Source organism: Oncorhynchus keta, chromosome 19 (genome assembly GCF_023373465.1).
Source record: "Oncorhynchus keta strain PuntledgeMale-10-30-2019 chromosome 19, Oket_V2, whole genome shotgun sequence".
Lineage (NCBI taxonomy): Eukaryota > Metazoa > Chordata > Actinopteri > Salmoniformes > Salmonidae > Oncorhynchus > Oncorhynchus keta.
The window spans coordinates 73145678-73169970 of NC_068439.1; the positions used below are offsets into that span (position 1 = coordinate 73145678).

At 45.8% G+C, this 24293-nt stretch overlaps 1 protein-coding gene across 3 annotated transcripts in view; it reads left to right on the top strand.

Annotated features, from left to right (window-relative positions):
* capn3b (calpain 3b) overlaps positions 1 to 23250 on the top strand; it is a 28940-nt gene extending 5690 nt beyond the window's left edge. Inside the window, exons 2-23 of one of the 3 annotated variants that reach the window (XM_052471275.1) lie at positions 3083 to 3152; positions 4463 to 4581; positions 6377 to 6510; positions 6754 to 6922; positions 7024 to 7107; positions 8028 to 8125; positions 8301 to 8378; positions 8506 to 8666; positions 8860 to 9032; positions 9721 to 9732; positions 10892 to 11100; positions 12409 to 12445; positions 14128 to 14157; positions 15144 to 15230; positions 16092 to 16169; positions 16267 to 16324; positions 16674 to 16738; positions 17163 to 17231; positions 18896 to 18974; positions 21850 to 21966; positions 22278 to 22336; positions 22457 to 23250. In XM_052471275.1, the coding sequence (XP_052327235.1) occupies positions 3083 to 3152; positions 4463 to 4581; positions 6377 to 6510; positions 6754 to 6922; positions 7024 to 7107; positions 8028 to 8125; positions 8301 to 8378; positions 8506 to 8666; positions 8860 to 9032; positions 9721 to 9732; positions 10892 to 11100; positions 12409 to 12445; positions 14128 to 14157; positions 15144 to 15230; positions 16092 to 16169; positions 16267 to 16324; positions 16674 to 16738; positions 17163 to 17231; positions 18896 to 18974; positions 21850 to 21966; positions 22278 to 22336; positions 22457 to 22483 (2013 nt within the window). In that variant the 3' untranslated portion in view covers positions 22484 to 23250. Of the gene's footprint in view, positions 1 to 3082; positions 3153 to 4462; positions 4582 to 6376; positions 6511 to 6753; positions 6923 to 7023; positions 7108 to 8027; positions 8126 to 8300; positions 8379 to 8505; positions 8667 to 8859; positions 9033 to 9720; positions 9733 to 10134; positions 11101 to 12408; positions 12446 to 14127; positions 14158 to 15143; positions 15231 to 16091; positions 16170 to 16266; positions 16325 to 16673; positions 16739 to 17162; positions 17232 to 18895; positions 18975 to 21849; positions 21967 to 22277; positions 22337 to 22456 lie in introns of those variants that run through there. The other 2 variants (XM_052471274.1, XM_052471273.1) reach the window with 2 other exon arrangements.
* The last annotated feature ends 1043 nt before the right edge of the window (positions 23251 to 24293 follow it).

Sequence of the window (24293 nt, forward strand, 5' to 3'; positions counted from 1 at the left end):
TTTATTTATATAGCCCTTCGTACATCAGCTGATATCTCAAAGTGCTGTACAGAAACCCAGCCTAAAACCCCAAACAGCAAACAATGCAGGTGTAAAAGCACGGTGGCTAGGAAAAACTCCCTAGAAAGGCCAAAACCTAGGAAGAAACCTAGAGAGGAACCGGGCTATGTGGGGTGGCCAGTCCTCTTCTGGCTGTGCCGGGTAGATCAGAACATGACCAAGATGTTCAAATGTTCATAAATGACCAGCATGGTCAAATAATAATAAGGCAGAACAGTTGAAACTGGAGCAGCAGCACAGTCAGGTGGACTGGGGACAGCATCATGTCAGGTAGTCCTGGGGCACGGTCCTAGGGCTCAGGTCCTCCGAGAGAGAAAGAAAGAGAGAATTAGAGAGAGCATATGTGGGGTGGCCAGTCCTCTTCTGGCTGTGCCGGGTGGAGATTATAACAGAACGTGGCCAAGATGTTCAAATGTTCATAAATGACCAGCATTGTTGAATAATAGTAAGGCAGAACAGTTGAAACTGGAGCAGGAGCATGGCCAGGTGGACTGGGGACAGCAAGGAGTCCTCATGTCAGGTAGTCCTGGGACATGGTCCTAGGGCCCAGGCCAGTTGAAACTGGAGCAGCAGCATGGCCAGGTGGACTGGGGACAGCAAGGAGTCATCATGTCAGGTAGTCCTGGGGCATGGTCCTAGGGCTCAGGTCCTCCGAGAGAGAGAAAGAAAGAGAGAAGGAGAGAATTAGAGAACGCACACTTAGATTCACACAGGACACCGAATAGGACAGGAGAAGTACTCCAGATAAACAAACTGACCCTAGCCCCCGACACATAAACTACTGCAGCATAAATACTGGAGGCTGAGACAGGAGGGGTCAGGAGACACTGTGGCCCCATCCGAGGACACCCCCGGACAGGGCCAAACAGGAAGGATATAACCCCACCCACTTTGCCAAAGCACAGCCCCCACACCACTAGAGGGATATCTTCAACCACCAACTTACCATCCTGAGACAAGGCCGAGTATAGCCCACAAAGATCTCCGACACGGTACAACCCAAGGGGGGCAACCCAGACAGGCCGACCACAACAGTGAATCAACCCACCCACGTGACGCACCCCCCCCAGGGACGGCACGAGAGAGCCCCAGCAAGCCAGTGACTCAGCCCCCGTAACAGGGTCAACCAGTATTCTACAAGAGCACAGACACAAGGGACAACAGACACACCGGTCTCTACATTGCAGATGAGCCGAAGGCAGTTATCAATGACCTTGGACCACAAAAGGTATTTTCACTGGTGACAGACAATGCTGCGAACATGAAGGCTGCTTGGTCTAAAGTGGAGGAGACCTACCCTCACATCACACCCATTGGCTGTGCTGCTCATGCATTGAATCTGCTCCTGAAGGACAACATGGCACTGAAAACAATGGATACACTCTACAAGAGAGCCAAGAAAATCATTAGGTATGTGAAGGTTCATCAAGTTATAGCAACAATCTATCTCACCAAGCAAAGTGAGAAGAATAAGAGCACCACATTGAAGCTGCCCAGCAACCCCCGTTGGGGTGGTGTTGTCATCATGTTTGATAGTCTCCGGGAGGGGAAGGAGTCTCTCCAAGAAATGGCCATATCCCAGTCTGCCGATATGGACAGCCCCATCAAGAAGATCCTCCTGGATGATGTATTTTGGGAGAGAGTGGTAAGCAGCCTGAAACTCCTGAAACCTATAGCAGTAGCCATTGCACGGATTTAGGGAGACGATGCCATCCTGTCTGATGTTCAGACTGCTTGCAGATGTAAGAGAAGAAATCTGTACTGCCCTGCCCACTTCACTGTTGCTCCAAGCAGAGGAAACTGCAGTTCTGAAATACATCAAAAAGCGTGAAGACTTCTGCCTGAAGCCCATACATGCCGCAGTGTACATGTTGGACCCCAAGTATGCTGGCAAGAGCATCCTGTCTGGTGCAGAGATCAACAAGGCCTATGGTGTCATCACTACCGTGTATCGCCACCTTGGCCTGGATGAGGGCAAGGTTCTTGGCAGTCTGGCGAAGTACAGTTCCAAGCAAGGGTTTTGGGATGGAGATCCAATATGGCAGTCGTGCCAACATATCACATCAGCCACCTGGTGGAAGGGACTTTGTGGGTCTGAGGCTCTATCCCCTGTTGCCCCCAGCATCCTCCAAATCCCACCAACATCTGCCGCCTCAGAGGGCAACTGGTTCTTGTTCGGGAACACACACACCTAAGCACGCAACAGGCTGACCAATACAAGGATTTTAAAATTGGTGGCCATCTGGGCAAATTTGAGGCTTTTTGAGCCTGACAACAAGCCATCCTCAACAAGGTTGGAAAGTGACAGTGAAGATGAGGCCTCAGAGTCTGATGTTCAAGAAGTGGACATTGAGGAGGTCCAGGGAGAAGACATGGAAGCCTGACAGAAAGACAACCACAGCTTTAGTTTCTAGACTACAATTTTACAGATGTATGTTGAAAACGTTTTTGGGAGATCATTGGGAATCATTCAATATTCCCCTTCTTTTGTTGTTCAGTGAAATCATCCCATGGGAAGAGTCAACTCATTTAATGAAAGTTCAATCCGTAACAAAAACAAAAAATATATATATATTGGAAGGATTTAATCATTTGCAATTATGTATACTTATGATAAGGTAAAATGTTTATGTTTCTGTCTCCAGATATGGTACATATTTCCAATGCAAAAAACATCTACATTTAAATGGGATTAATATTAATTTGCATATATTTCAATTAATTCCCGCGGAAAGTTTCCACCTGAATATTCCCCAAAATGTGCAACCCTAGTTTCTGCCAAAGTACACCGGACTATTTTAGGCCTTCAATCTGGGCATAAGACAATAATTTATCCATCTAGTAATGTAGCGTGATATTTTTGTAAGTCATGTTATTATCATGGTACAGTCAAGATATTCCGCAGAAGACATAGTACTATCTGATAATAGATTGACCCTCTCACAAGACGTTCCACACCCCGTAGCACATCCCAACAACATTACCATGGCTACAGCTGTTCTTCTGTTTCTTTGTTTGGCAGGAAATCTGTGACAACCCCCAGTTCATCATAGACGGAGCTAGTAGGACAGACATCTGTCAAGGAGAGCTGGGTAAGACCACAGAAATCATGCACTGTATGACATCACTGGGCAAGACCACAGAAATCATGCACTGTATGACATCACTGGCTAAGACCACAGAAATCATGCACTGTATGACATCACTGGGCAAGACCACAGAAATCATGCACTGTATGACATCACTGGCTAAGACCACAGAAATCATGCACTGTATGACATCACTGGGTAAGACCACAGAAATCATGCACTGTATGACATCACTGGGTAAGTCCACAGAAATCATGCACTGTATGACATCACTGGGTAAGACCACAGAAATCATGCACTGTATGACATCACTGGGTAAGACTCTTGTTGCTAAAAGTATGCTCATGGTCGATGGTATGAAGCAGCAACATCTGACTAATAACATCTGCAGAGTACTGTAGACAAGTACAAGTAGACAGTGAGGATTCAGCATTGAGTCATGCCAGACTTGGATGTGAGAAAATCAAAAGTTAGACAGGTGTTATCTAACAGCACAAATAGCATTCGCTAATTAGCGGCCCCTGTTCAAACTGAAGCCATAGTGTCTCGGCACAGTGAAAAAGGAGAGGGCAGACAAAGTTTGCGACGCACAGACAGCTGGGGATGCAATTAAGGAGCTCTCGTGTTGAAAGTGAGGATGGAAAGATGGTGTGAGAAATTAAGGCATGAGAGACAAAAAGTTACCCCCCCTAGTAACCACACGGTTCACTGTAAAAGACTGGCACCTGCAGCAGGGTGTGTGTGTGTGCACAGGGTGCGTGGGGTGTGTGTTGCGCACGTGGCATGCACTTGTGTTTGAGTGCTGTGTAACAGAAACCCCTCTCCCATAACATCTGCTAAATGCCTGCTTGAGAACGTACTGGGCCTGCTCCAGTCAAACTACACCAGACCATGTTTTTGACATAGTTCAGAAAATAGCCATGCAAGTAGATACCCTTAAGCTGGGCATAAGGAGTCAGTAGTATATAGGGATCCTGACTCAGCTATGGTACTATGTACTTACCATATGGTCTCAGCCTCTTTGCTGTAGGTAGATGTAGCAGTGTAGGCTACTGTTTCTGTCTGGGGGTTCATTCCCTCTAGATCACACCTCAAAGGAGCAGTGTCAATAAAGAGTGAACATACACATTCCATAGCGCTACATAGTCCTATATCCACTTACAGTTGAATTCAGTGCTATGATCAGGGTCATATTCATTCAGCACCAAAGGGAAGAAAGCTGACTGAAATGGGCTGGGTGTACCTGAACTTGTACAATAATAAAACGCTCATTTTTTCTTTTTCGATGCAAAACATTTTGTTGTTCCCTGCAGGCGACTGCTGGCTGCTTGCTGCTATTGCCTGTCTGACACTAAATGACAAGCTGCTGTACAGAGTTATCCCATCAGACCAGAGTTTCACAGAGAACTACGCTGGTATCTTCCATTTCCAGGTACTGTATGGTCATGGTAAAAGTCACCTGGGAACTATTCAATCGATATATGTAGACTCAGAACCTACTAAACTCTACTAAAACCTATTAAAAATAAATGTCCTCTCACTGTCAACTGTGTTTATTTTCAGCAAACTTAACACGTGTATATATATGTATGAACATATCAAACAAGATTCAACAACTGAGACATAAACTGAACAAGTTCCACAGACATGTGACTAACAGCATTTTAATAATGTGTCCCTGAACAAAGGGGGGGGGGGGGTCAAAATCAAAAGTAACAGTCAGTATCTGGTGTGGCCACCAGCTGCATTAAGTACTGGATTGGATCTCCTCCTCATGGACTGCACCAGATTTGCCAGTTCTTGCTGTGAGATGTTACCCCACTCTTCCACCAAGGCACCTGCAAGTTCCCGGACATTTCTGGGGGGAATGGCCCTAGCCCTCACCCTCCGATCCAACAGGTCCCAAACGTGCTCAATGGGATTGAGATCCGGGCTCTTCGCTGGCCATGGCAGAACACTGACATTCCTGCCTAGCAGGAAATCACGCACAGAACAAGCAGTATGGTTGGTAGCATTATCATGCTCGAGGGTCATGTCAGGATGAGCCTGCAGGAAGGGTACCACATGTAACGCACAGCGTTGAGATTCCCTGCAATGACAACAAGCTCAGTCTGATGATGCTGTGACACACCGCCCCAGACCATGACGGACCCTCCACCTCCAAATCGATCCTTCTCCAGAGTACAGGCCTCGGTGTAATGCTCATTCCTTTGACGATTAAATGCGAATCCGACCATCATCCCTGGTGAGACAAAACTTGTCAGTGAAGAGCACTTTTGCCAGTCCTGTCTGGTCCAGTAAAGGTGGGTTTGTGCCCTTAGGCGATGTTGTTGCCGGTGATGTCTGGTGAGGACCTGCCTTACAACAGGCTTACAAGCCCTCAGTCAAGCCTCTCTCAGCCTATTGCGGACAGTCTGAGCACTGATGGCGGGACTGTGCATTCCTGGCGTAACTCGGGCAGCTGTTGTTGCCATCCTGTACCTGTCCCGCAGGTGTGATGTTCGGATGTACCGATCCTGTGCAGTTGTTGTTACACGTGGTCTTCCACTGCGAGGATGATCAGCTGTCCGTCCTGTCTCCCTGTAGCGCTGTCTTAGGCGTCTCACAGTACGGACATTGCAATTTATTGCCCTGGTCACATCTGCAGTCCTCATGCCTCCTTGCAGCATGCCTATGGCACCTTCACGCAGATGAGCAGGGACCCTGGGCATCTTTTTTTGGTGTTTTTCAGTGTCAGTAGAAAGGCCTCTTTAGTGTGCTAAGTTTTCATAACTGTGACCTTAATTGCCAACTGTCTGTAAGCTGTTTGAAATGTGTTAATGACCGTTCCACAGGTGCACGTTCATTAATTGTTTATGGTTCATTGAACAAGCATGGGAAGCATGTGTTTAAACCCTTTACAATGAAGATCCGTGAAGTTATTTGGATTTTTATTAATTATCTTTGAAAGACAGGGTCCTGAAAAAGGGACATTTATTTTTTTGCTGAGCTTACATCTTATTCATGTTTGCCAAAAAATATTCCCTGTACTGAATATAAATCACTGAACCTTCACTAGGGCACACTTAAAAAAAATGTTGCAATGGGAATATGAAACTCTGTGATCTAATTGGAAAAGTACAGGTAGAACCTCCCTGTGTCAATATTTTCTTCTAATTTTCTCCCTACTAAACACAACCCAGCTCTCACTCCCTCTCATCACCTCCCTTGCTTCCATTATCCCTCAGTTCTGGCGTTATGGCGAATGGGTGGACGTCGTGGTGGACGACCGTATCCCCACCTCCAATAACCAGCTGGTGTTCACCAAGTCCTTCAGGAAGAACGAGTTCTGGAGCGCTCTGCTGGAGAAGGCTTATGCCAAGTAAGTGTGAACAATGATGCCACAACACAAGTCTATTAATAATACACCTTGGAGAAAATAAGGGTGCTCAACAACAGCAGCAACGACAACCCAGCCTCTGCGTCACTGTCCACTTGCATAACCTGGTTCAGATTGACCAAAGTGAATTCAAACCTTTGTATTCTCCACTTAATCATACAAGATGATGTACAATTTGTAAAGTTTACTACAAAATCATAAATTGTATGGTTGTCTTCTGGTCAGGTTGCACGGTTCCTACGAGGCCCTGAAAGGTGGCAACACCCTGGAGGCCATGGAGGACTTCACTGGGGGTGTGACAGAGTTCTTTGAGATGTCCGAGGCTCCAAAAGAACTCTACAAGATCATGAAGAAAGCCCTGGAGAGAGGCTCTCTGATGGGCTGTTCCATAGATGTGAGTCAGTCTGCTCTGTGCTTTCTACTGTGACTGAACCCAGGCACCACACGACCCTGTATCTCTGTTCTGATGGTCTGTCCATCCTATCTCTCTCGCAGGCCTTGCTGCCGAGTCACTGTGAGACTGAAACTGCGAATGGACTGGTCAGAGGCCACGCCTACTCTATCACTGCACTAGAGGAGGTATGGTTATGGTCATGGAGCCACGAGAGGAGGTACGGTTGTGGTCATGGAGCCACGAGAGGAGGTACGGTTATGGTCATGGAGCCACGAGAGGAGGTACGGTTATGGTCATGGAGCCACTAGACGAGGTACGGTTATGGTCATGGAGCCACTAGAGGAGGTACGTGGTTATGGTCATGGAGCCACTAGAGGAGGTACGGTTATGGTCATGGAGCCACTAGAGGAGGTACGGTTATGGTCATGGAGCCACTAGAGGAGGTACGGTTATGGTCATGGAGCCACTAGAGGAGGTACGGTTATGGTCATGGAGCCACTAGAGGAGGTACGGTTATGGTCATGGAGCCACTAGAGGAGGTACGGTTATGGTCATGGAGCCACTAGAGGAGGTACGGTTATGGTCATGGAGCCACTAGAGGAGGTACGGGTCATAGCCACTGGTCATGGTCAGGAGCCACTAGAGGAGGTACGGTTATGGTCATGGAGCCACTAGAGGAGGTACGGTTATGGTCATGGAGCCACTAGAGGAGGTACGGTTATGGTCATGGAGCCACTAGAGGAGGAACGGTTATGGTCATGGAGCCACTAGAGGAGGTACGGTTATGGTCATGGAGCCACTAGAGGAGGTACGGTTATGGTCATGGAGCCACGGTCAAAGCCAAAGCCTCTGGTCAAAACTATACCAAACTGTAACGTAGCACTTTACATTATTAGACAGATAAACAACCTGAATAAATGTTATTGTATTGTTGTTGATTGAATCTGTACATTGCACTCTGAAAATAGCATAAAATAACACATGGCATAAAACAAATAAATAAATAAATAACAACAACTCTATGAACATGTTACAACACAGTATCTACTAATATGAGGTGCGGGCCAAACTGTCTTTCACTGCTGACCAAGGGTGTCTTTCTTAGTGTGACAAGCTTAAGGTTACCAAGGATACCAAGATTCGCCTAGTTCAAATGCGGAACCCCTGGGGAATGGTGCTATGGAAAGGGCCGTGGAATGCCAAGTGAGTGCAGAATCAATCAACCAACCAATCAACCCTTCAAATCAATAAACAATCCATCATTTTTATTCTTCCAGAAACGGGTTGTGCAGCAAGAGAAACATATAATACATAACATAGTCATAACATAACAACGTGGCCTACATGTAACAAGGGGACTTTTATTTTCTCTCCGCAGGTCCAAAGAATGGTCCACCATCTCCAGCTCAGACAAGGCCAGGCTGAAGAAGAAGACGGTTGAGACGAGCGAGACTTGGTGAGCTGAACGAAGCCCTCTGATAATTGTCAATGTTTCTGACATCAGGGCTGGGCACTGTAACAAAGGATTCCTGTGCAAATGGATAAACAACAATCTATTCTATTCTACTATATTCTCCGTATAGGATATCCTTTGAGGACTTCAAAAAGAACTTCACCAAGCTGGAGATCTGTAACCTGACCCCTGACACACTTCTGGACGACAGGTCCCATAGCTGGACGGTGGCGGTCAACGAGGGCCGCTGGGTACGAGGCAGCTCTGCCGGAGGCTGCAGGAACTTCCCAGGTACCAGGTTGACTTTGGGCTGGAAAAAATAGTGTTTGAACTATACTGATTTGTAGTGGTGCACATCATGGTTATAATGCCCTCTTCATTCTGCTTCAACTACACACTTTCTCAGCTGCTTGTTAGCCAAAACTAGTACTTAGTAAGAATGAAGACATTGACCCCCACTGACCACGTCTCTGATGTCCCACAGACACGTTCTGGACCAACCCGCAGTACCGCATGCGTCTGTATGAGGAGGACGACGACCCCGACGACCCCGAGCATGTGGCGTGCACCGTCATGGTGGCCCTGATGCAGAAGGGCCGGAGGAAAGACCGCAGCAAGGGTGCCAAGCTTTACACCATCGGATTCTCCATCTATGAGGTGGGTTATACCTCCTGATAAACCACAGGACACAACTGGAGGTATTCTTGATCACCTAATCAGGATAAATGCTGGGACATTCTTCTGGGTTGTGACCAGTCGGTACAAAACAAGTTACATATTTTCGAAATTGAGTGGAAGGGGGCGAGACTACTGAAGAAATATTCACATTTATTTACCATTTCAAAACATGTTGCTACGGTGCGCCCTACTGAACATGGCCCAGGTCAGGTGGTATGGTTAGGAAAACTCCTAGCTCTAGTATTTCAAATCAAATTAGTCATATATTAATCTTGGTTAACCCAGAATTAAAATAGTGCGTAATTTGGCCAGATGCTCAATTAGGTTCTGGAGTGAAGCATGTTAGAAATTGAGATTTCTGGTTTGCGAAGTCTCCTTCCTCACGAAAGGAAACCCTAAGCCAAAGAGCTAATCGCTCAAAACTTAAGCCTGTTTGTATGTTCGTTCAATAAATGATCAGATCTATACATAAACTGAGTGTTCCCTTTTCTTTATTTTCCTGGATAGTCACCCATTGGCGTGTCCTGGGGCAAGGAATGTTTTGGGGATTTTCAAGTCCCTCAGTCGAGCACCTAATTCCCGTTTTGTTCAAGCTGGTTTGGAGTGTGTTTGTGTACCATATAGGCAATGTAGTCATGGTGATACTGACTTATGTTCTTGTCCTCAGGTGCCCAAAGAGGTATGATGGCGAGGGAATGGAGGACCTTGTTGTGATGATGTCAGAGCTGATGTCAGAGCTATTCCAGTAGTCACCTGACTGTGGTCAAAGTGCTACTCATGTGTGTCAGTCTACCTCCGCTTCAGAACGTAAAACTTGGTGTACCTCTGTCTTAACTTGTAGCTCTGTCTTGGTGTGTTCAACATGAAATCTTAGTTATAAAATTGTCGACACAACACACCAAAAACACACAAGAGACTTTCAGATAAAAATACATATTCTTTTATCAGAACTGCATCAAATACATATGTGAAATATTTGAAAATAATCTACCCAGGTCTACCTTAGACATTTGTTTTATTCTATTATACGTCATTTTTAAAATGCCTTTATCTAGTATGATAAGTCATTGCCTGTGCATCGCTCCTCTGTCCCTCCTCTCTCTCTATCCCTCCATTCTCTGTCCCTCCATCCTCTATCCCCCTCTCTCTTTCTATCCCTCCATCCTCTGTCCCTCCTCTCTCTCTATCCCTCCATCCTCTATCCCCCTCTCTCTATATCCCTCCCTCCTCTGTCCCTCCTCTCTCTCTATCCCTCCATCCTCTGTCCCTCCTCTCTCTCTATCCCTCCATCTTCTGTCCCTCCTCTCTCTCTATCCCTCCATCCTCTATCCCCCTCTCTCTATATCCCTCCTCTCTCTCTATCCCTCCATCCTCTGTCCCTCCTCTCTCTCTATCCCTCCATCCTCTATCCCCCTCTCTCTATATCCCTCCCTCCTCTGTCCCTCCTCTCTCTCTATCCCTCCATCCTCTGTCCCTCCTCTCTCTCTATCCCTCCATCCTCTGCCCCTCCTCTCTCTCTATCCCTCCATCCTCTGTCCCTCCATCCTCTGTCCCATCTCTCTCTCTATCCCTCCATCCTCTGTCCCTCCTCTCTCTCTATCCCTCCATCCTCTATCCCCCTCTCTCCCTCTATCCCTCCTCTCTCTCTATCCCTCCATTCTCTATCCCTCCTCTATCCCTCCATCCTCTATCCCCCTCTCTCTGTCTATCCCTCCATCCTCTATCCATCCTCTCTTTCTATCCCTCCATCCTCTATCCCTCCTCTCTTTCTATCCCTCCATCTTCTATCCCTCCTCTCTCTCTATCCCTCCATCCTCTATCCCCCTCTCTCTCTACAGATGATTGGGAGCCAGCAGCACCTGCAGAAAGACTTCTTCCTTTACAATGCCTCCAAGGCCAAATGCAAGTCCTACATCAACCTGCGTGAGGTGAGCGAGCGATTCTGCCTGCCCCCCGGGGAGTACGTGATCATCCCTTCGACCTTTGACCCCCACGAGGAGGGAGAGTTTATCCTCAGAGTCTTCTCCGAGAAGAACAGCACCTCAGAGTGAGTGACTGGGAGTGGAGGGAGAGAGGGGCTGCTATGGTAGAAGGGTTAGGGGAGAGAGAGAGAGGGGCAGCTATGGTAGAGGGGTTAGGGGAGAGAGAGAGGGGCTGCTATGGTAGAGGGGTCGGGGAGAGAGAGAGGGGCTGCTATGGTAGAGGGGTTAGGGGAGAGAGAGAGGGGCTGCTATGGTAGAGGGGTTAGGGGAGAGAGAGAGCGGCTGCTATGGTAGAGGGGTTAGGGGAGAGAGAGGGGTTGCTATACTAGAGGGGTTAGGGGAGAGAGCGAGGGGCTGCTATGGTAAAGGGGTTAAGGGAGAGAGACAGAGGTTGCTATGGTAGAGGGGTTAGGGGAGAGAGAGAGGGGGGGGGTTAGGGGAGAGAGAGGGAGAGGGGTTAGGGGAGGGCTGCTATGGTAAAGGGTTAAGGGAGAGAGACAGAGGTTGCTATGGGAGGGGTTAGGGGTTATGGGGGGGTTAGGGGAGAGAGGGGTTGCTATGGTAGAGGGGTTAGGGAGGGGTTAGAGAGAGGGGCTGCTATGGTAAAGGGGTTAAGGGAGAGAGACAGAGGTTGCTATGGTAGATGGGTTAGGGGAGAGAGGGGGTTGCTATGGTAGAGGGGTTAGGGGAGAGAGAGGGGTTGCTATGGTAGAGGGGTTAGGGGAGAGAGAGGGGTTGCTATGGTAGAGGGGTTAGGGGAGAGAGAGGGGGGTTGCTATGGTAGAGGGGTTAGGGGAGAGAGAGGGGTTGCTATGGTAGATGGGTTGCTAGGGAGGGGTTAGGGGAGAGAGAGGGGTTGCTATGGTAGAGGGGTTAGGGGAGAGAGAGGGGTTGCTATGGTAGAGGGGTTAGGGGAGAGAGAGGGGTTGCTATGGTAGAGGGGTTAGGGGAGAGAGAGGGGTTGCTATGGTAGAGGGGTTAGGGGAGAGAGAAAGAGAGAGAGGGGCTGCTATGGTGGCGGGGTATTTCAGTGTGTTGGTGTTTCTATGAATGAGTGTGTGAATTTGTTTCTGTGGATGGCCATTTGTGTGTGTGTGTGTGTGTGTGTGTGTGTGTGTGTGTGTGTGTGTGTGTGTGTGTGTGTGTGTGTGTGTGTGTGTGTGTGTGTGTGTGTGTGTGTGTGTGTGTGTGTGTGTGTGTGTGTGTGTGTGTGTGTGTGTGTGTGTGTGTGTGTGTGTGTGTGTGTGTGTGTCTGCATGTGGGTGCATGTGTGGGTGGCATGCCAGTCAAGGGTGACAGAAAAAATGAAGCTTCCATGCCTTTGATCTTGTGCCTTCGATGGTGATGAGTAATGTCTGTCTGTTCTCTTTCAGGGAAACCGAAAATACAATTAGGTCAGACCAAATAGAGGTTAGTAAAGGGACTTGCGTCTCTCTCTCCTCTCTCTCTGACTTGCCACAGGCATTAAACCAAGCATGTGTGTCCATGTATGCTGATGATTCAACCATGTACGTGTCAGCAACCACAGCTAATGAAGTCACTGAAACACTTAAAGAGTTGCAGTCTGTTTTGGAATGGGTGGCCAGTAATTCATTGGTCCTGAACATCTATAAAAGTAATAGTATTGTATTTGGTACAAATCATTCCCTAAGTTCTAGACCTGAGCTGAATCTGGCAATGAATGGTGTGGCTGTTGATCAAGTTAAGGAGACTAAATTACTTGGTGTTACCTTAGATTGTAAACTGTCTTGGTCAAAACATATAGATTCAATGGTTGTAAAGAAGGGGAGAGGTCTGTCCGTAATAAAGAGATGCTCTGCTTTGACACCACAAAGCAAGTTCTGCAGGCTCTAGTTTAGTATAATCTTGATTATTGTCCAGTTAAATGGTCCAGTGCTGCAAAGAAAGACCTAGTTAAGCTGCAGCGGGCCCAGAACAGAGCGACACGTCCTGCTCTTCATTGTAATCAGAGGGCTAATATTAATACTATGCATGCCAGTCTATCTTCGCTAAGAGTTGATGAAAGAATGACTGTGTCACTTCTTGTTTTTATAAGAAACATTCATGAGTTGGAAATTCCAAATTATTTGCATAGTCAACTTACACACAGCACTGATACATACACTTACCCCACCAGACCTGCCACCAGGGGTCTTTCACAGTGTCCAGGTCCAGAACAAATTCAAGGAAACGTGCAGTATTATACAGTGCCATGAGTGCATGGAACTCCTTTCCATCTTATATAGAGCAAGTGAACAGCAAACCTGGTTTCAAAAAACAAATAAAGCAACACCTCACGGCACAACGCCTCTTTCTCATGTGACCTACTAGTTGTGTGTATGTACTGACATGTATGTGGAACTGATAGATACACACACACACTACATGTTCATGTTTTTAAATTGTAAAGTGTTTTGTCTGTAATGTCTTTTTCGTGTGTCGGACCCCAGTAAGACTAGCTGTTGCCATTGGCGTCGGCTGATGGGGATCCTAATAAATCACATCAAATCAACCTGTTGTCCATATGCACCTGTTCATGTCTGTATGTCTGCGTCTTCGTCCTCCGCCTACAATTAATACATCACTCAAACTTGAATGAAAAATATAGTCCCACCATTGACAATCTCTCTCTCTCCATCTTCCCCTCTCTCTTTCTCTCCCCCTCTCTCTCTCTCCCCCCATCTTCCCCTCTCTCTTTCTCCCCTCCCCCCTCCCCTCTCTGTCTCTCTCTCTCTCCTCTCTGTCTCTCTCTCTCCCCTTCTCTCTCTCCCCTCTCTCCTCCTCTCTCTCCCCTTTCTCCTCTTCTCTCCTCTCTCTCCTCTCTCTCTGTCTCTCTCCCTCTCTCTCTCTGTCTCTCTCTCCCTCTCTCTCTCCCCCTTCTCTCTGTCTCTCTCTCTCTCTCCCCTCTCTCTCTCTCTCTCTCTCTCTCTCTCTCTCTCTCTCTCTCTCTCTCTCTCTCTCTCTCTCTCTCTCTCTCTCTCTCTCTCTCTCTTCTATTACTGACCAGGGTGTGATGGTTCATTGTTCATTTCAATGTTAACTTCTTCATTTCATTTTTATGTTTATTGTCCATTTCTTCCTCACGCCGACAGCAAGGCAAAAACAGGACAAAGAAAGGAAAGGTACAGTGTGTGCATCATCATAGTTTCTTTTGATTTACCCAAATTATGCCGAGACATTGAATATTGGATGTTTTTCATGACATCCTCTTTCACTTCTCGCAAGATGAAATAAATTACCATTGCGACCAGTGTCATTTCACATGTAGACTTGAAGCCAATTGAACATTAGCCCGGTGGCCCCTGATCTCTTCGAGCTGTGAAGCCCAACTCCTACGGCCATTACTATACTAAACACAGGAGTTGGCTATACAGCACAAACAGAAAGGGATCCAGGCTAATGGAAATGTTGTTCTCCGTCCAGTGAGTTTACTGTCATTTTCTTCTTCTATTCTTTGTCTTTCACCTCTACCACCAATCATCTCTAACCCCTGTGTCACATGTCCACCTCTACCACCAATCATCTCTAACCCCTGTGTCACATGTCCACCTCTACCACCAATCATCTCTAACCCCTGTGTCACATGTCCACCTATACCACCAATCATCTCTAACCCTTGTGAAACATGTCCACCTATACCACCAATCATCTCTAACCCCTGTGTTACATGTCCACCTATACCACCAATCATCTCTAACCCCTGTGTCACTTCAACTACCCCCTCCCACCATCCACCCCACCACCGTCTACCACTTCCCCCCCATTACCACCCCCCAAACCACCACCGTCCACCCCACAACTACCACTACCACCCCCACCCCACCACTACCATCCTGCCACCATTACCACCCCACCCCCACCATCCACCCCACCACTACCATCCTGCCACCATCCACCCCACCATTACCACCCCCACCCCACCACCACCGTCCACCCCACAACTACCACTACCACCCCCACCCCACCACTACCATCCTGCCACCATTACCACCCCACCCCCACCATCCACCCCACCACTACCATCCTGCCACCATCCACCCCACCATTACCACCCCACCCCCACCATCCACCCCACCACCTCCACCCCCACCATCCACCCAACCCCCAGCCCATCGTGTTTGTATCAGACAGAGCGAAGGCCAACAAGGAGATTGAGCAAGATGACATCGAGGTTCAGAAGGAGAAGAAAGAGAAAGTAAAGGTTTTTCTCCTTTGAGAGAGGAGAGGGGTAGAGGGGAGGGTTGTTCTCCTTTGAGAGAGGAGGGGGGCAGAGGGGAGGGGTATTCTCCTTTGAGAGAGGAGGGGGGCAGAGGGGAGGGGTGTTTGTGGTGAAACCTATTGTGAATGCATGTGTTTGTCAAGGTGGCCAAGACAGGGAGGGGATTGGGGGGCAAGTGTTTAAATTGGGCGGGAATTTGCATAATAATAAGAGTCTAGTAGCATCAGTTGTGATGTGTGTGTGTAGCATGAATGTATATGTGTTTAGGTGTGTGTTTATGCGTGTGCACGCACCCAAACCATGCCAGTGAAGTTGCACTTGACACAATTCCACCTGTAGGTATTTTACACCATTTTGCATTCTCCAATGTAGCCATTAGCACAGTGTAACCTCTGACCTACTAAAATACAGGGTCAGTGACAGGGCTGAAACCAAATCTACCCCAGGCCACATAGCATCTCCTGTCCTGACCAGGGAGAGACTTCCGGACACCCTCACTGATCCACAATCAGCTTTAAAAGGTCAACCTATCTCCAGTAACAATGCACCTGTTCTGAGGAACTGTGTATTTACATACTCATATCTGCCATTGTTTGGTTACCATGGTTCCTCCTCTGGTGGAAAGGGGTAATGAATAAACAAATGATAGACATTTAGGACAGATTTGACTTTTGCCATTTGTCTATGGATGTCCACAATGCAATCAAAATTAGCATGGCTTTGTGTAGTGCATGTTGGGATATACCACTTTTTAAACCAGCCTGAAACCTGATAACATCATGCCTTCACTTCCATCGATCTTCTCTAAACGTTTCTTTCTTTCACTTTCCCAATCAGCCAAAACCACAGCAACCGGATGAGGAGAGCGGAGAACACAAAATGTTCAGGGCCATTTACCAGCAGATTGCTGGGGAGGTGAGTGATGGTATGACACCCGAGGGGGCGATACGGATAGGTTATACTGAGGGGGTCTACATGCACACAGCTCAAAGGGGATATGTCCCCTCTCTAGGACATGCAGATCTGTGCCAACGAGCTCAAGGTGGTCATGAAAAGGGTACTGGAAAAACGTGAGTGCTGTCATGATCCCTAATTTTTAATGCCAGACCCTCCCTCTTCCCTTGTGCCCACTATGTCCGTCAGTGGAGGCTGCTGAGGGGAGGACGGCTCATAATAATGGCTGGAATGGAGCGAATGGAATGGCATCAAAGACAGGGAAACCATGGAAACCATGTGTTTGACATATTTTATACGATTCCACCTATTCCGCTCCAGCCATTACCACGAGTCTGTCCTCCCTCAATTAAGGTGCCACCAACCTCCTGTGATGTCCACCTGTCATGTCCTTTTTGTACACTTGTTACGTAGTGTCCCCTCTGTAGTATGCACTTGTCTTCCAAATGATATTTTTCTCCACAGATAATGACATGAAGACGGAAGGCTTCAGCTTAGAGAGTTGCCGGAGCATGATCGCTTTGATGGATGTATCCTCCCATATGATTAATACTGGAACTCGATTTGAACGTTTCTAATACCATCTCGGGTCTACGACTCTGGTTGCCTGTCTATGTAAACACAGAGCAAACAACAATATTAAAAGGTACGGAGGGATACAGTAGTAAAAGCAGTACTTCAAAAAACATATACAATTCTATGAAATGCAGTTCTTCACACCAGAGGAGGCTGGTGGGAGGAGCTATAGGAGGACAGGCTCATTGTAATAGCTGGAATGGAATTAATGGAAGGTATCATACACATCAAACATGGAAACCACATAAATGGACTCTGCTCCATTAATTCCATTCCCGTCAATACAATGAGCCCATCCTATAATAGCTCCTCCCAATAGCCTCCACTACTTCACACGGTAAAATATTGCCTGGTGTTTCTTCCTTAACTACTTCTCAGACGGACGGCACAGGAAAACTGAACCTGCAGGAGTTCAAACACCTGTGGAGTAAGATCAAAGCCTGGCAGGTAGGATCCTCCTGTCCATAACTCTCCAGAGCCTGATGGTTTAGGGGAAAACTTCCCCTTAAATCGCATTTACCCTTAGTCTCCAGTTGCCATCACTACTAAGTGAAATGTTGACTTAAACGGAAGTTAGGATGAAGGAGTCTTCTGCATTTTTTTGTTAAGAGCCCCCGACGCTCAAACGGAACATTAACATGCATCGCTTGCAATATGGTTTTGAAAGCATAATGTCAGCGAGAAAAAATATAAAAAATATAAAAAAGTGTTCAATTGAAACCCACCTTGATAGGATTAATGTTCCCACATGGCCATATCTCCATGTTACAGCGCTTGTTTACAGAAAACAGACAGAAGACAAGAGTGCGAATTAGCTATCTAGCATGCTCCGAACACCTGTGCGAATTAGCTATCTAGCATTCTCCGTACACCTGTGCGAATTAGCTATCTAGCATGCTCCGAACACCTGTGCGAATTAGCTATCTAGCATTCTCCGTACACCTGTGCAAATTAGCTATCTAGCATGCTCCGAACACCTGTGCAAATTAGCTATCTAGCATGCTCCGTACACCTGTGCGAATTAGCTATCTAGCATGCTCCGAACACCTGTGCGAATTAGCTATCTAGCATGCTCCGTACACCTGTGCGAATTAGCTATCTAGCATGCTCCGAACACCTGTGCGAATTAGCTATCTAGCATGCTCCGTACACCTGTGCGAATTAGCTATCTAGCATGCTCCGTACACCTGTGCGAATTAGCTATCTAGCATGCTCCGTACACTTGTGCGAATTAGCTATCTAGCATGCTCCGAACACCTGTGCGAATTAGCTATCTAGCATGCTCCGAACACCTGTGCGAATTAGCTATCTAGCATGCTCCGTACACTTGTGCGAATTAGCTATCTAGCATGCTCCGAACACCTGTGCGAATTAGCTATCTAGCATGCTCCGTACATCTGTGCGTAAGTGTAACTCAGGAAGAGTAGCGGAAGTGTAATTTCGTCAGATAGAGGCGCCTACTGTATAGCTGTATGGATCTTTGCTTAACTACCTTATCTTAACCTATCTGTAACTGCTACAGTGTAGTTTAGTAGGATGAAGGCTCTCTAGCTGTATGGATCTGTAACTGCTACAGTGTAGTTTAGTAGGATGAAGGCTCTATAGCTGTATGGATCTGTATTTGCTACAGTGTAGTTTAGTAGGATGGAGGCACCATAGCTGTTAATTAAATTAATTAAAAATCCTACAATGTGATTTTCTGGATTTTTTTTCTCATTTTGTCTGTCATAGTTGAAGTGTACCTATGATGAGAGAACTTGCACAATTGGTGGCTGACTAAATACTTTTTTTGCCCCACTGTGGCTGTATGGATCTTCAACTGCTACGGGAAGTGCATCTTTTTTATTTGAAGGATTCTTTTTTGCTGATGAAAGATAAGGGCCATATGTTTTGAAAACCATACCGTAAGCAATGATTATTAAACATTAAAACACAGCGTGGGGATTGTAGTTCACATGAGGTAGTTGTGTGCGAAGGTAATAACTGTAGGGAGAAGGCAGAATGCCACCTACAGTTTGAAAGAGATGGATTCACAGCGATCATCAACAGATCATTTTCAGCCCAATATTGAAATTCATTGAGATTGACCGTTATGTGTTCACTGTGTGCAGCTGATCTTCAAGAAGTATGACAAGGACAAATCCAGCACCATCAGCAGTTTTGAGATGAGGAACGCAGTCAATGATGCAGGTGAGTTCCATGGACAAACTTGTTCAGCCATTTAGTCCCAGCAGGGCCACGTTCAGTTGCCAAACGTTTTCTAAAGTTACAGGTAGCAATACCATGAACCGAGCCGACTTATTATTCTACATGTCAGACGCATGTTTGTTCTACATATTTGTATCTGAACGTTCCAAAATGTTTCGTCTTGCTGAACGTGCCTTCAGGTGAATGGACTTAGAAGTCTTCCCAGAGAGCCATGAGTTGATTACTCCTTTAGAGTGCTGACACGAACCATGGCACACAGTGTTGGCTTAGATATTTTCTTGTCACATTTTCCTTTCCAGCATGGTTCCAATCCAACAGCTATAGTGGATGTTTAACCAGGCCAGTGAAGCTTGGCTTGGCTCAGTACTAGTGTAAAAAGGGTATTATGAACCACACACACAAACAGTCAGGTTGAAAGGACATGGGCATGGGCCCCCAAATCCTCTAAAAGTTCTACAGCTGCACCATTGAAAGCATCTTGACTGGCTGCCTCACGGCTTAGTACGGAAACTGTACCGCCCTCGATTACATGGTGCTACAGAGGCTTGTGTAGACAGCCCAGTACATCATTGGGGCCGAGCTCTCTGCCATCCACAGGACCTCTATATCAGGTGGTGTGAAAGGAAGGCTCGGACTCCAGCCACCCAAATCATAGACTGTTCTCTCTGCTTCAGAACGGCAACCACTACTGGTGATTCAAGTCTGACACCAACATGCTCCTGAACAGCTTCTATCCCCAAGCAATAAGACTGCTAAATAGCTAATAAAATGGCTACATGGACTATCTGCAATGACCCTTCTATTTACGTTTGCACTGTCTCCATGCACACGCTACACACTCACTCACACGGACACTCCAGCACACATGCACACACACATTCATACAGACGCTACACATACACACACAATCTTCATATACGCTGCTGCTACTCTGTTGATCATAAACTCAGCAAAAAAAGAAACGTCCATTTTTCAGGACCCTGTCTTTCAAAGATAATTCATAAAAATCCAAATAACTTCACAGATCTTCATTGACAAGGGTTTAAACACTGTTTCCCATGCTTGGTCAATGAACCATAAACAATTAATGAACATGCACCTGTGGAACGGTCGTTAAGACACTAACAGCTTACAGACGTGGGCAATTAAGGTCACAGTTATGAAAAATTAGGACACTAAAGGACACTACTGACTCTGAAAAACACAAAGAAAGAAAGATGCCCAGGGTCCCTGCTCATCTGCGTGAATGTGCCTTAGGCATGCTGCAAGGAAGCACGAGGACTGCAGATGTGACCAGGGCAATAAATTGCAATGTCCGTACTGTGAAACGCCTAAGACAGTGCTACAGGGAGACAGCACGGACAGCTGATCGTCCTCACAGTGGCAGACCACGTGTAACAACACCTGAACAGGATCGGTACATCCGAACATCACTACTGCGGAACAGGTACAGGATGGTAACAACAACTGCCCGAGTTACACCAGGAACGCACTGTCCCTCCATCGGTGCTCAGACTGTCCGCAATAGGCTGAGAGAGGCTGGACTGAGGGCTTGTAGGCCTGTTGTAAGGCAGGTCCTCACCAGTTAGTCACATGTCTGTGAAACTTGTTCAGTTTATGTCTCAGTTGTTGAATCTTGTTATGTTGGTACACATATTTACACATGTTAGGTTTGCTGAAAATAAAAGCAGTTGACAGTGAGAGGATGTTTCTTTTTTTGCTGAGTTGATATCCTGATGTCACCTTACCCGTATACATACACTATATACATATATATAGCAGTATGTGGACACCCCTTCAAATGAGTGGATTCTGCTTTTTAGCCACACTCATTGCTGACAGGTTCATAAAATTGAGCACACAACCCTGCAATCTTTATAGACAAACGTTGGTAGTATAATCTCAACCCCCACTAAATGCAAACTGTAAGGGCTCTTATTTACATTCAAACCTTACTGAAGAGCTCAGTGATGTTCAACTTGGCACTGTCATAGGATGCCACCTTTCCAACAAGTCCATTTGTGAAATTTCTGCTCTGCTAAAGCTGCCCCGGTCAACTGTAAGTGCTGTTATTGTGAAGCGGAAACATCTAGGAGCAACAATGCCGCAACATGGTAGGCCACACAAGCAGAAAGGAGCCTGGCACGTAAAAATTGTCTGTCCATGATTTTTAAAATTTGTATGCCCATACACTACATGACCAAAAGTATCGCTGCATTGTAAATATGGTACTGGCACTGACCCTAGGAACTTTGACCCTGTATATAGCTTACTTTCTCTTGATCTTTCTATTCTTGTGAATTTTTGTTCTGTCGTGGAACTTCTAGACAGGGACATTCAAAGTCAAACTTAACTGACAATAAAGGATGATTGATTTAACTGGAGAGGTTCCAGCAAACTTGATGCACCACATTACACATCTGTCAGGAGCTCTGCTGGGGCAGTCCCGTTAGTTGTCTTATATACTGCTTACACAGACAAGTTATATTTGCATGGTTCATAGGGTTGGCTCCTGCATGTGTTTGGGACCGTCTCCTATTTTAACTTATAGAACATATTCAGGGCATTCTGCCACATATCTTTACTAAGCACAGGCAGGACCAAGGATAAATTATGACACGGAAGACAAAATTAACATTTAAGGCTGTCTCTTCACACAATTTTCCATCACAGTTCTTCTTGACTTGTGTATTTTTTTGAGTACTACATACAGTATATTGATTTATTGTATTGTTGGGAAAGAGCATGCAAGGCATTTTACTGTACTTGTGCACATGACAAAATATCTTCCACTGTGGTTACAGCAAATCCTTCATCTTGTATCCATTCCACCCCCTCCCCCCCCCATTCCACTTAGGGTTCCGCTTAAACAACCAGCTGTATGACATCATCACGATGCGCTACGCTGACGAGCACCTCAACATTGACTTTGACAGCTTCATCTGCTGCTTCGTCAGGCTAGAAGGCATGTTCAGTAAGTACACACTGGTTTGATAAATGTAAATTCCACCAGAAACATCAACAGGCATTCATCTCATTGAATAAGAGTCAGAGATAACAGAGAAAGATAGGTGGCGGTCACAGGAGGTTGGTGGCAACTTAATTGCAGAGGAAGGACTTGTGGTAATGACCAGAGAGCTATTGGTGGAACGGTATCAAATACATGGTTTCCATGTGTTTATGCCATTCCATTTGCTCCATTCCGGCCATTATTATGAGCCGTCCTCCCCTCAGCAGCCTCCACTGATAGAGCTACTGTTTGATCTGTACGAGATCTCTTTGCAGGGACGTTCCATGCCTTTGACAAAAACGGAGACGGCACAATCAAGCTCAACGTCCTCGAGGTAAAAAGGTCACGTCACGTCCATACAAAGAGGAATTCACTCCATTAACTCCTGTCCTCTTCTGCTTTCTTTCATCTCCAGTCTTAACCTGTTTTTGTTTTTCATCTCCTCTTGTTACAGTGGCTCCAGTTGACCATGTATGCTTAGATCACCCAGCCATCAGAGTCCTGCTCTCTGGTCTACCCTCAGCCATGCTTCTACCAACATCGCTTAGATTACCCAGCCATCAGAGGAGTCCTGCTCTCTGGACTACCCTCAGCTATGCTTCTACCAACATCGCCTTCCTCTACCTCAGCCAATTCCCCATGTTCTCTCTCTGACAAGACATTGCCATTACTCTCATTCTAGCATAGAAAACCAATTAAATGCAATGGTGATATGTTCTGCAGTCACGCTGCACAAATGATATATCTCACAATGCCGAGAGAAGTGTGTAATGTCTCAAGAAAGTACATTAACTCGATGTAGCGATCTTCTAAGACACACAGGTTGGCTGGAGAGAAAGACCACCTGGAATGTCAACTTTGACTGGTGAGAGGTATCACCCTGGCAGCACCGAGGGACTTGAATGGGGAACCCTTGCTCCAGTACATTTGGCTAGTGTTTTAAACTACAAGCCTTCAAGTGTTGTTGCCTGTCCTTAAAGGGGAAGGTTTTAGAACGTCAGATCACTGTAAATAACATGTTTAGCATTAGTGGATTGAATACATATCATTGCTTAGCTTTACCATCTGAAGTGTTTCCATTCCCCTTTAAGTCATTGGTGGTAACTACATTACAATATCAATGTTGTGTTCCTGTAAGTCTCTGTGATAATATCATGTGGATACTCAGATCTCGAGAGAAAGTGATGACGTTGTTGGACTGGATTATTTCAGAAGCATTTTTTTTCTTTCATTAAATTCAAACTTTTACGAATGTGTCCCAGTATGTACAGTATGGGATGAGAGTTGTCGAGTCTTGAACGCTAAACCAAATCTCTTAATGTTGATCCCAGGTTGAATTGTATAATGAATGTTTAGGATTTCAAATAAATATGATGTAAATTAAGCATTGCCACAATTACCCGATAACTCATCTAACCCAATAAGGCGGATTGGTTCTCCAACAGAACTGAACATTGATGTGAACAACGGTTAGATGGTCTATAATGAACAGGGCTTTAGTCTAACTTTGTTCCCACAGTTTTTTTAGTTGGTGGTACCAAAAATTATTTTTTCGTGCAGTGTCACTGTTAGTATAATTTAATTATGACAATGTGCTTTCATCAATTGAAAGCCCTTAATCTATTTTATGAGAATTTGTAAGATTTATTGTTTGCATAAAATAGACACAGACCAGTCTTTAAATAATAGGTAATAGAATTTATTCTCGGAGCGCGCTCCCACTCAAACACACGCATTAGTTTAAATACAGATCATGACGTCATTTCACTGTCTTAACCGAACCCCCCCCCTCTCGACAGGACAAAGTAAGGTGAAAAGTTCATTCTATCTTACTAACACACTCCCAGATAACTTTTGACCCCTCAACATTATCACCACTGAACTGACAGGTTTAATTAACAGAAACCCTAGGAATGCACTCACTGCCTAATCTAAAAACCCCAGAGCTAAGTTTCAGGTTGGGTCAACCATAGGCTAACGACCTTATGTGTTTACACAGTCCACAACCCATTTGTTCCTGCCCAGTTGGAATGGTTTTATTACTCCTTTCCCCTGTCACACAATCTCTTCTTATGAACTCATATTGTCTATTAAATATACAGAGTATAAGTTTACCTAGACACAATTCTATTTAAAATTAGGATATTGTTTATTAATTTATCCATAATAAATCCATAATAAATTCAACAGTCACACAATAGAATACATTTGAGTAATCTTTTAAAGTCATTATAAAGTCATTCACAATGCTTTATTAAGGATATCATTAGAAAAATGAGTTGTTGGGTTGA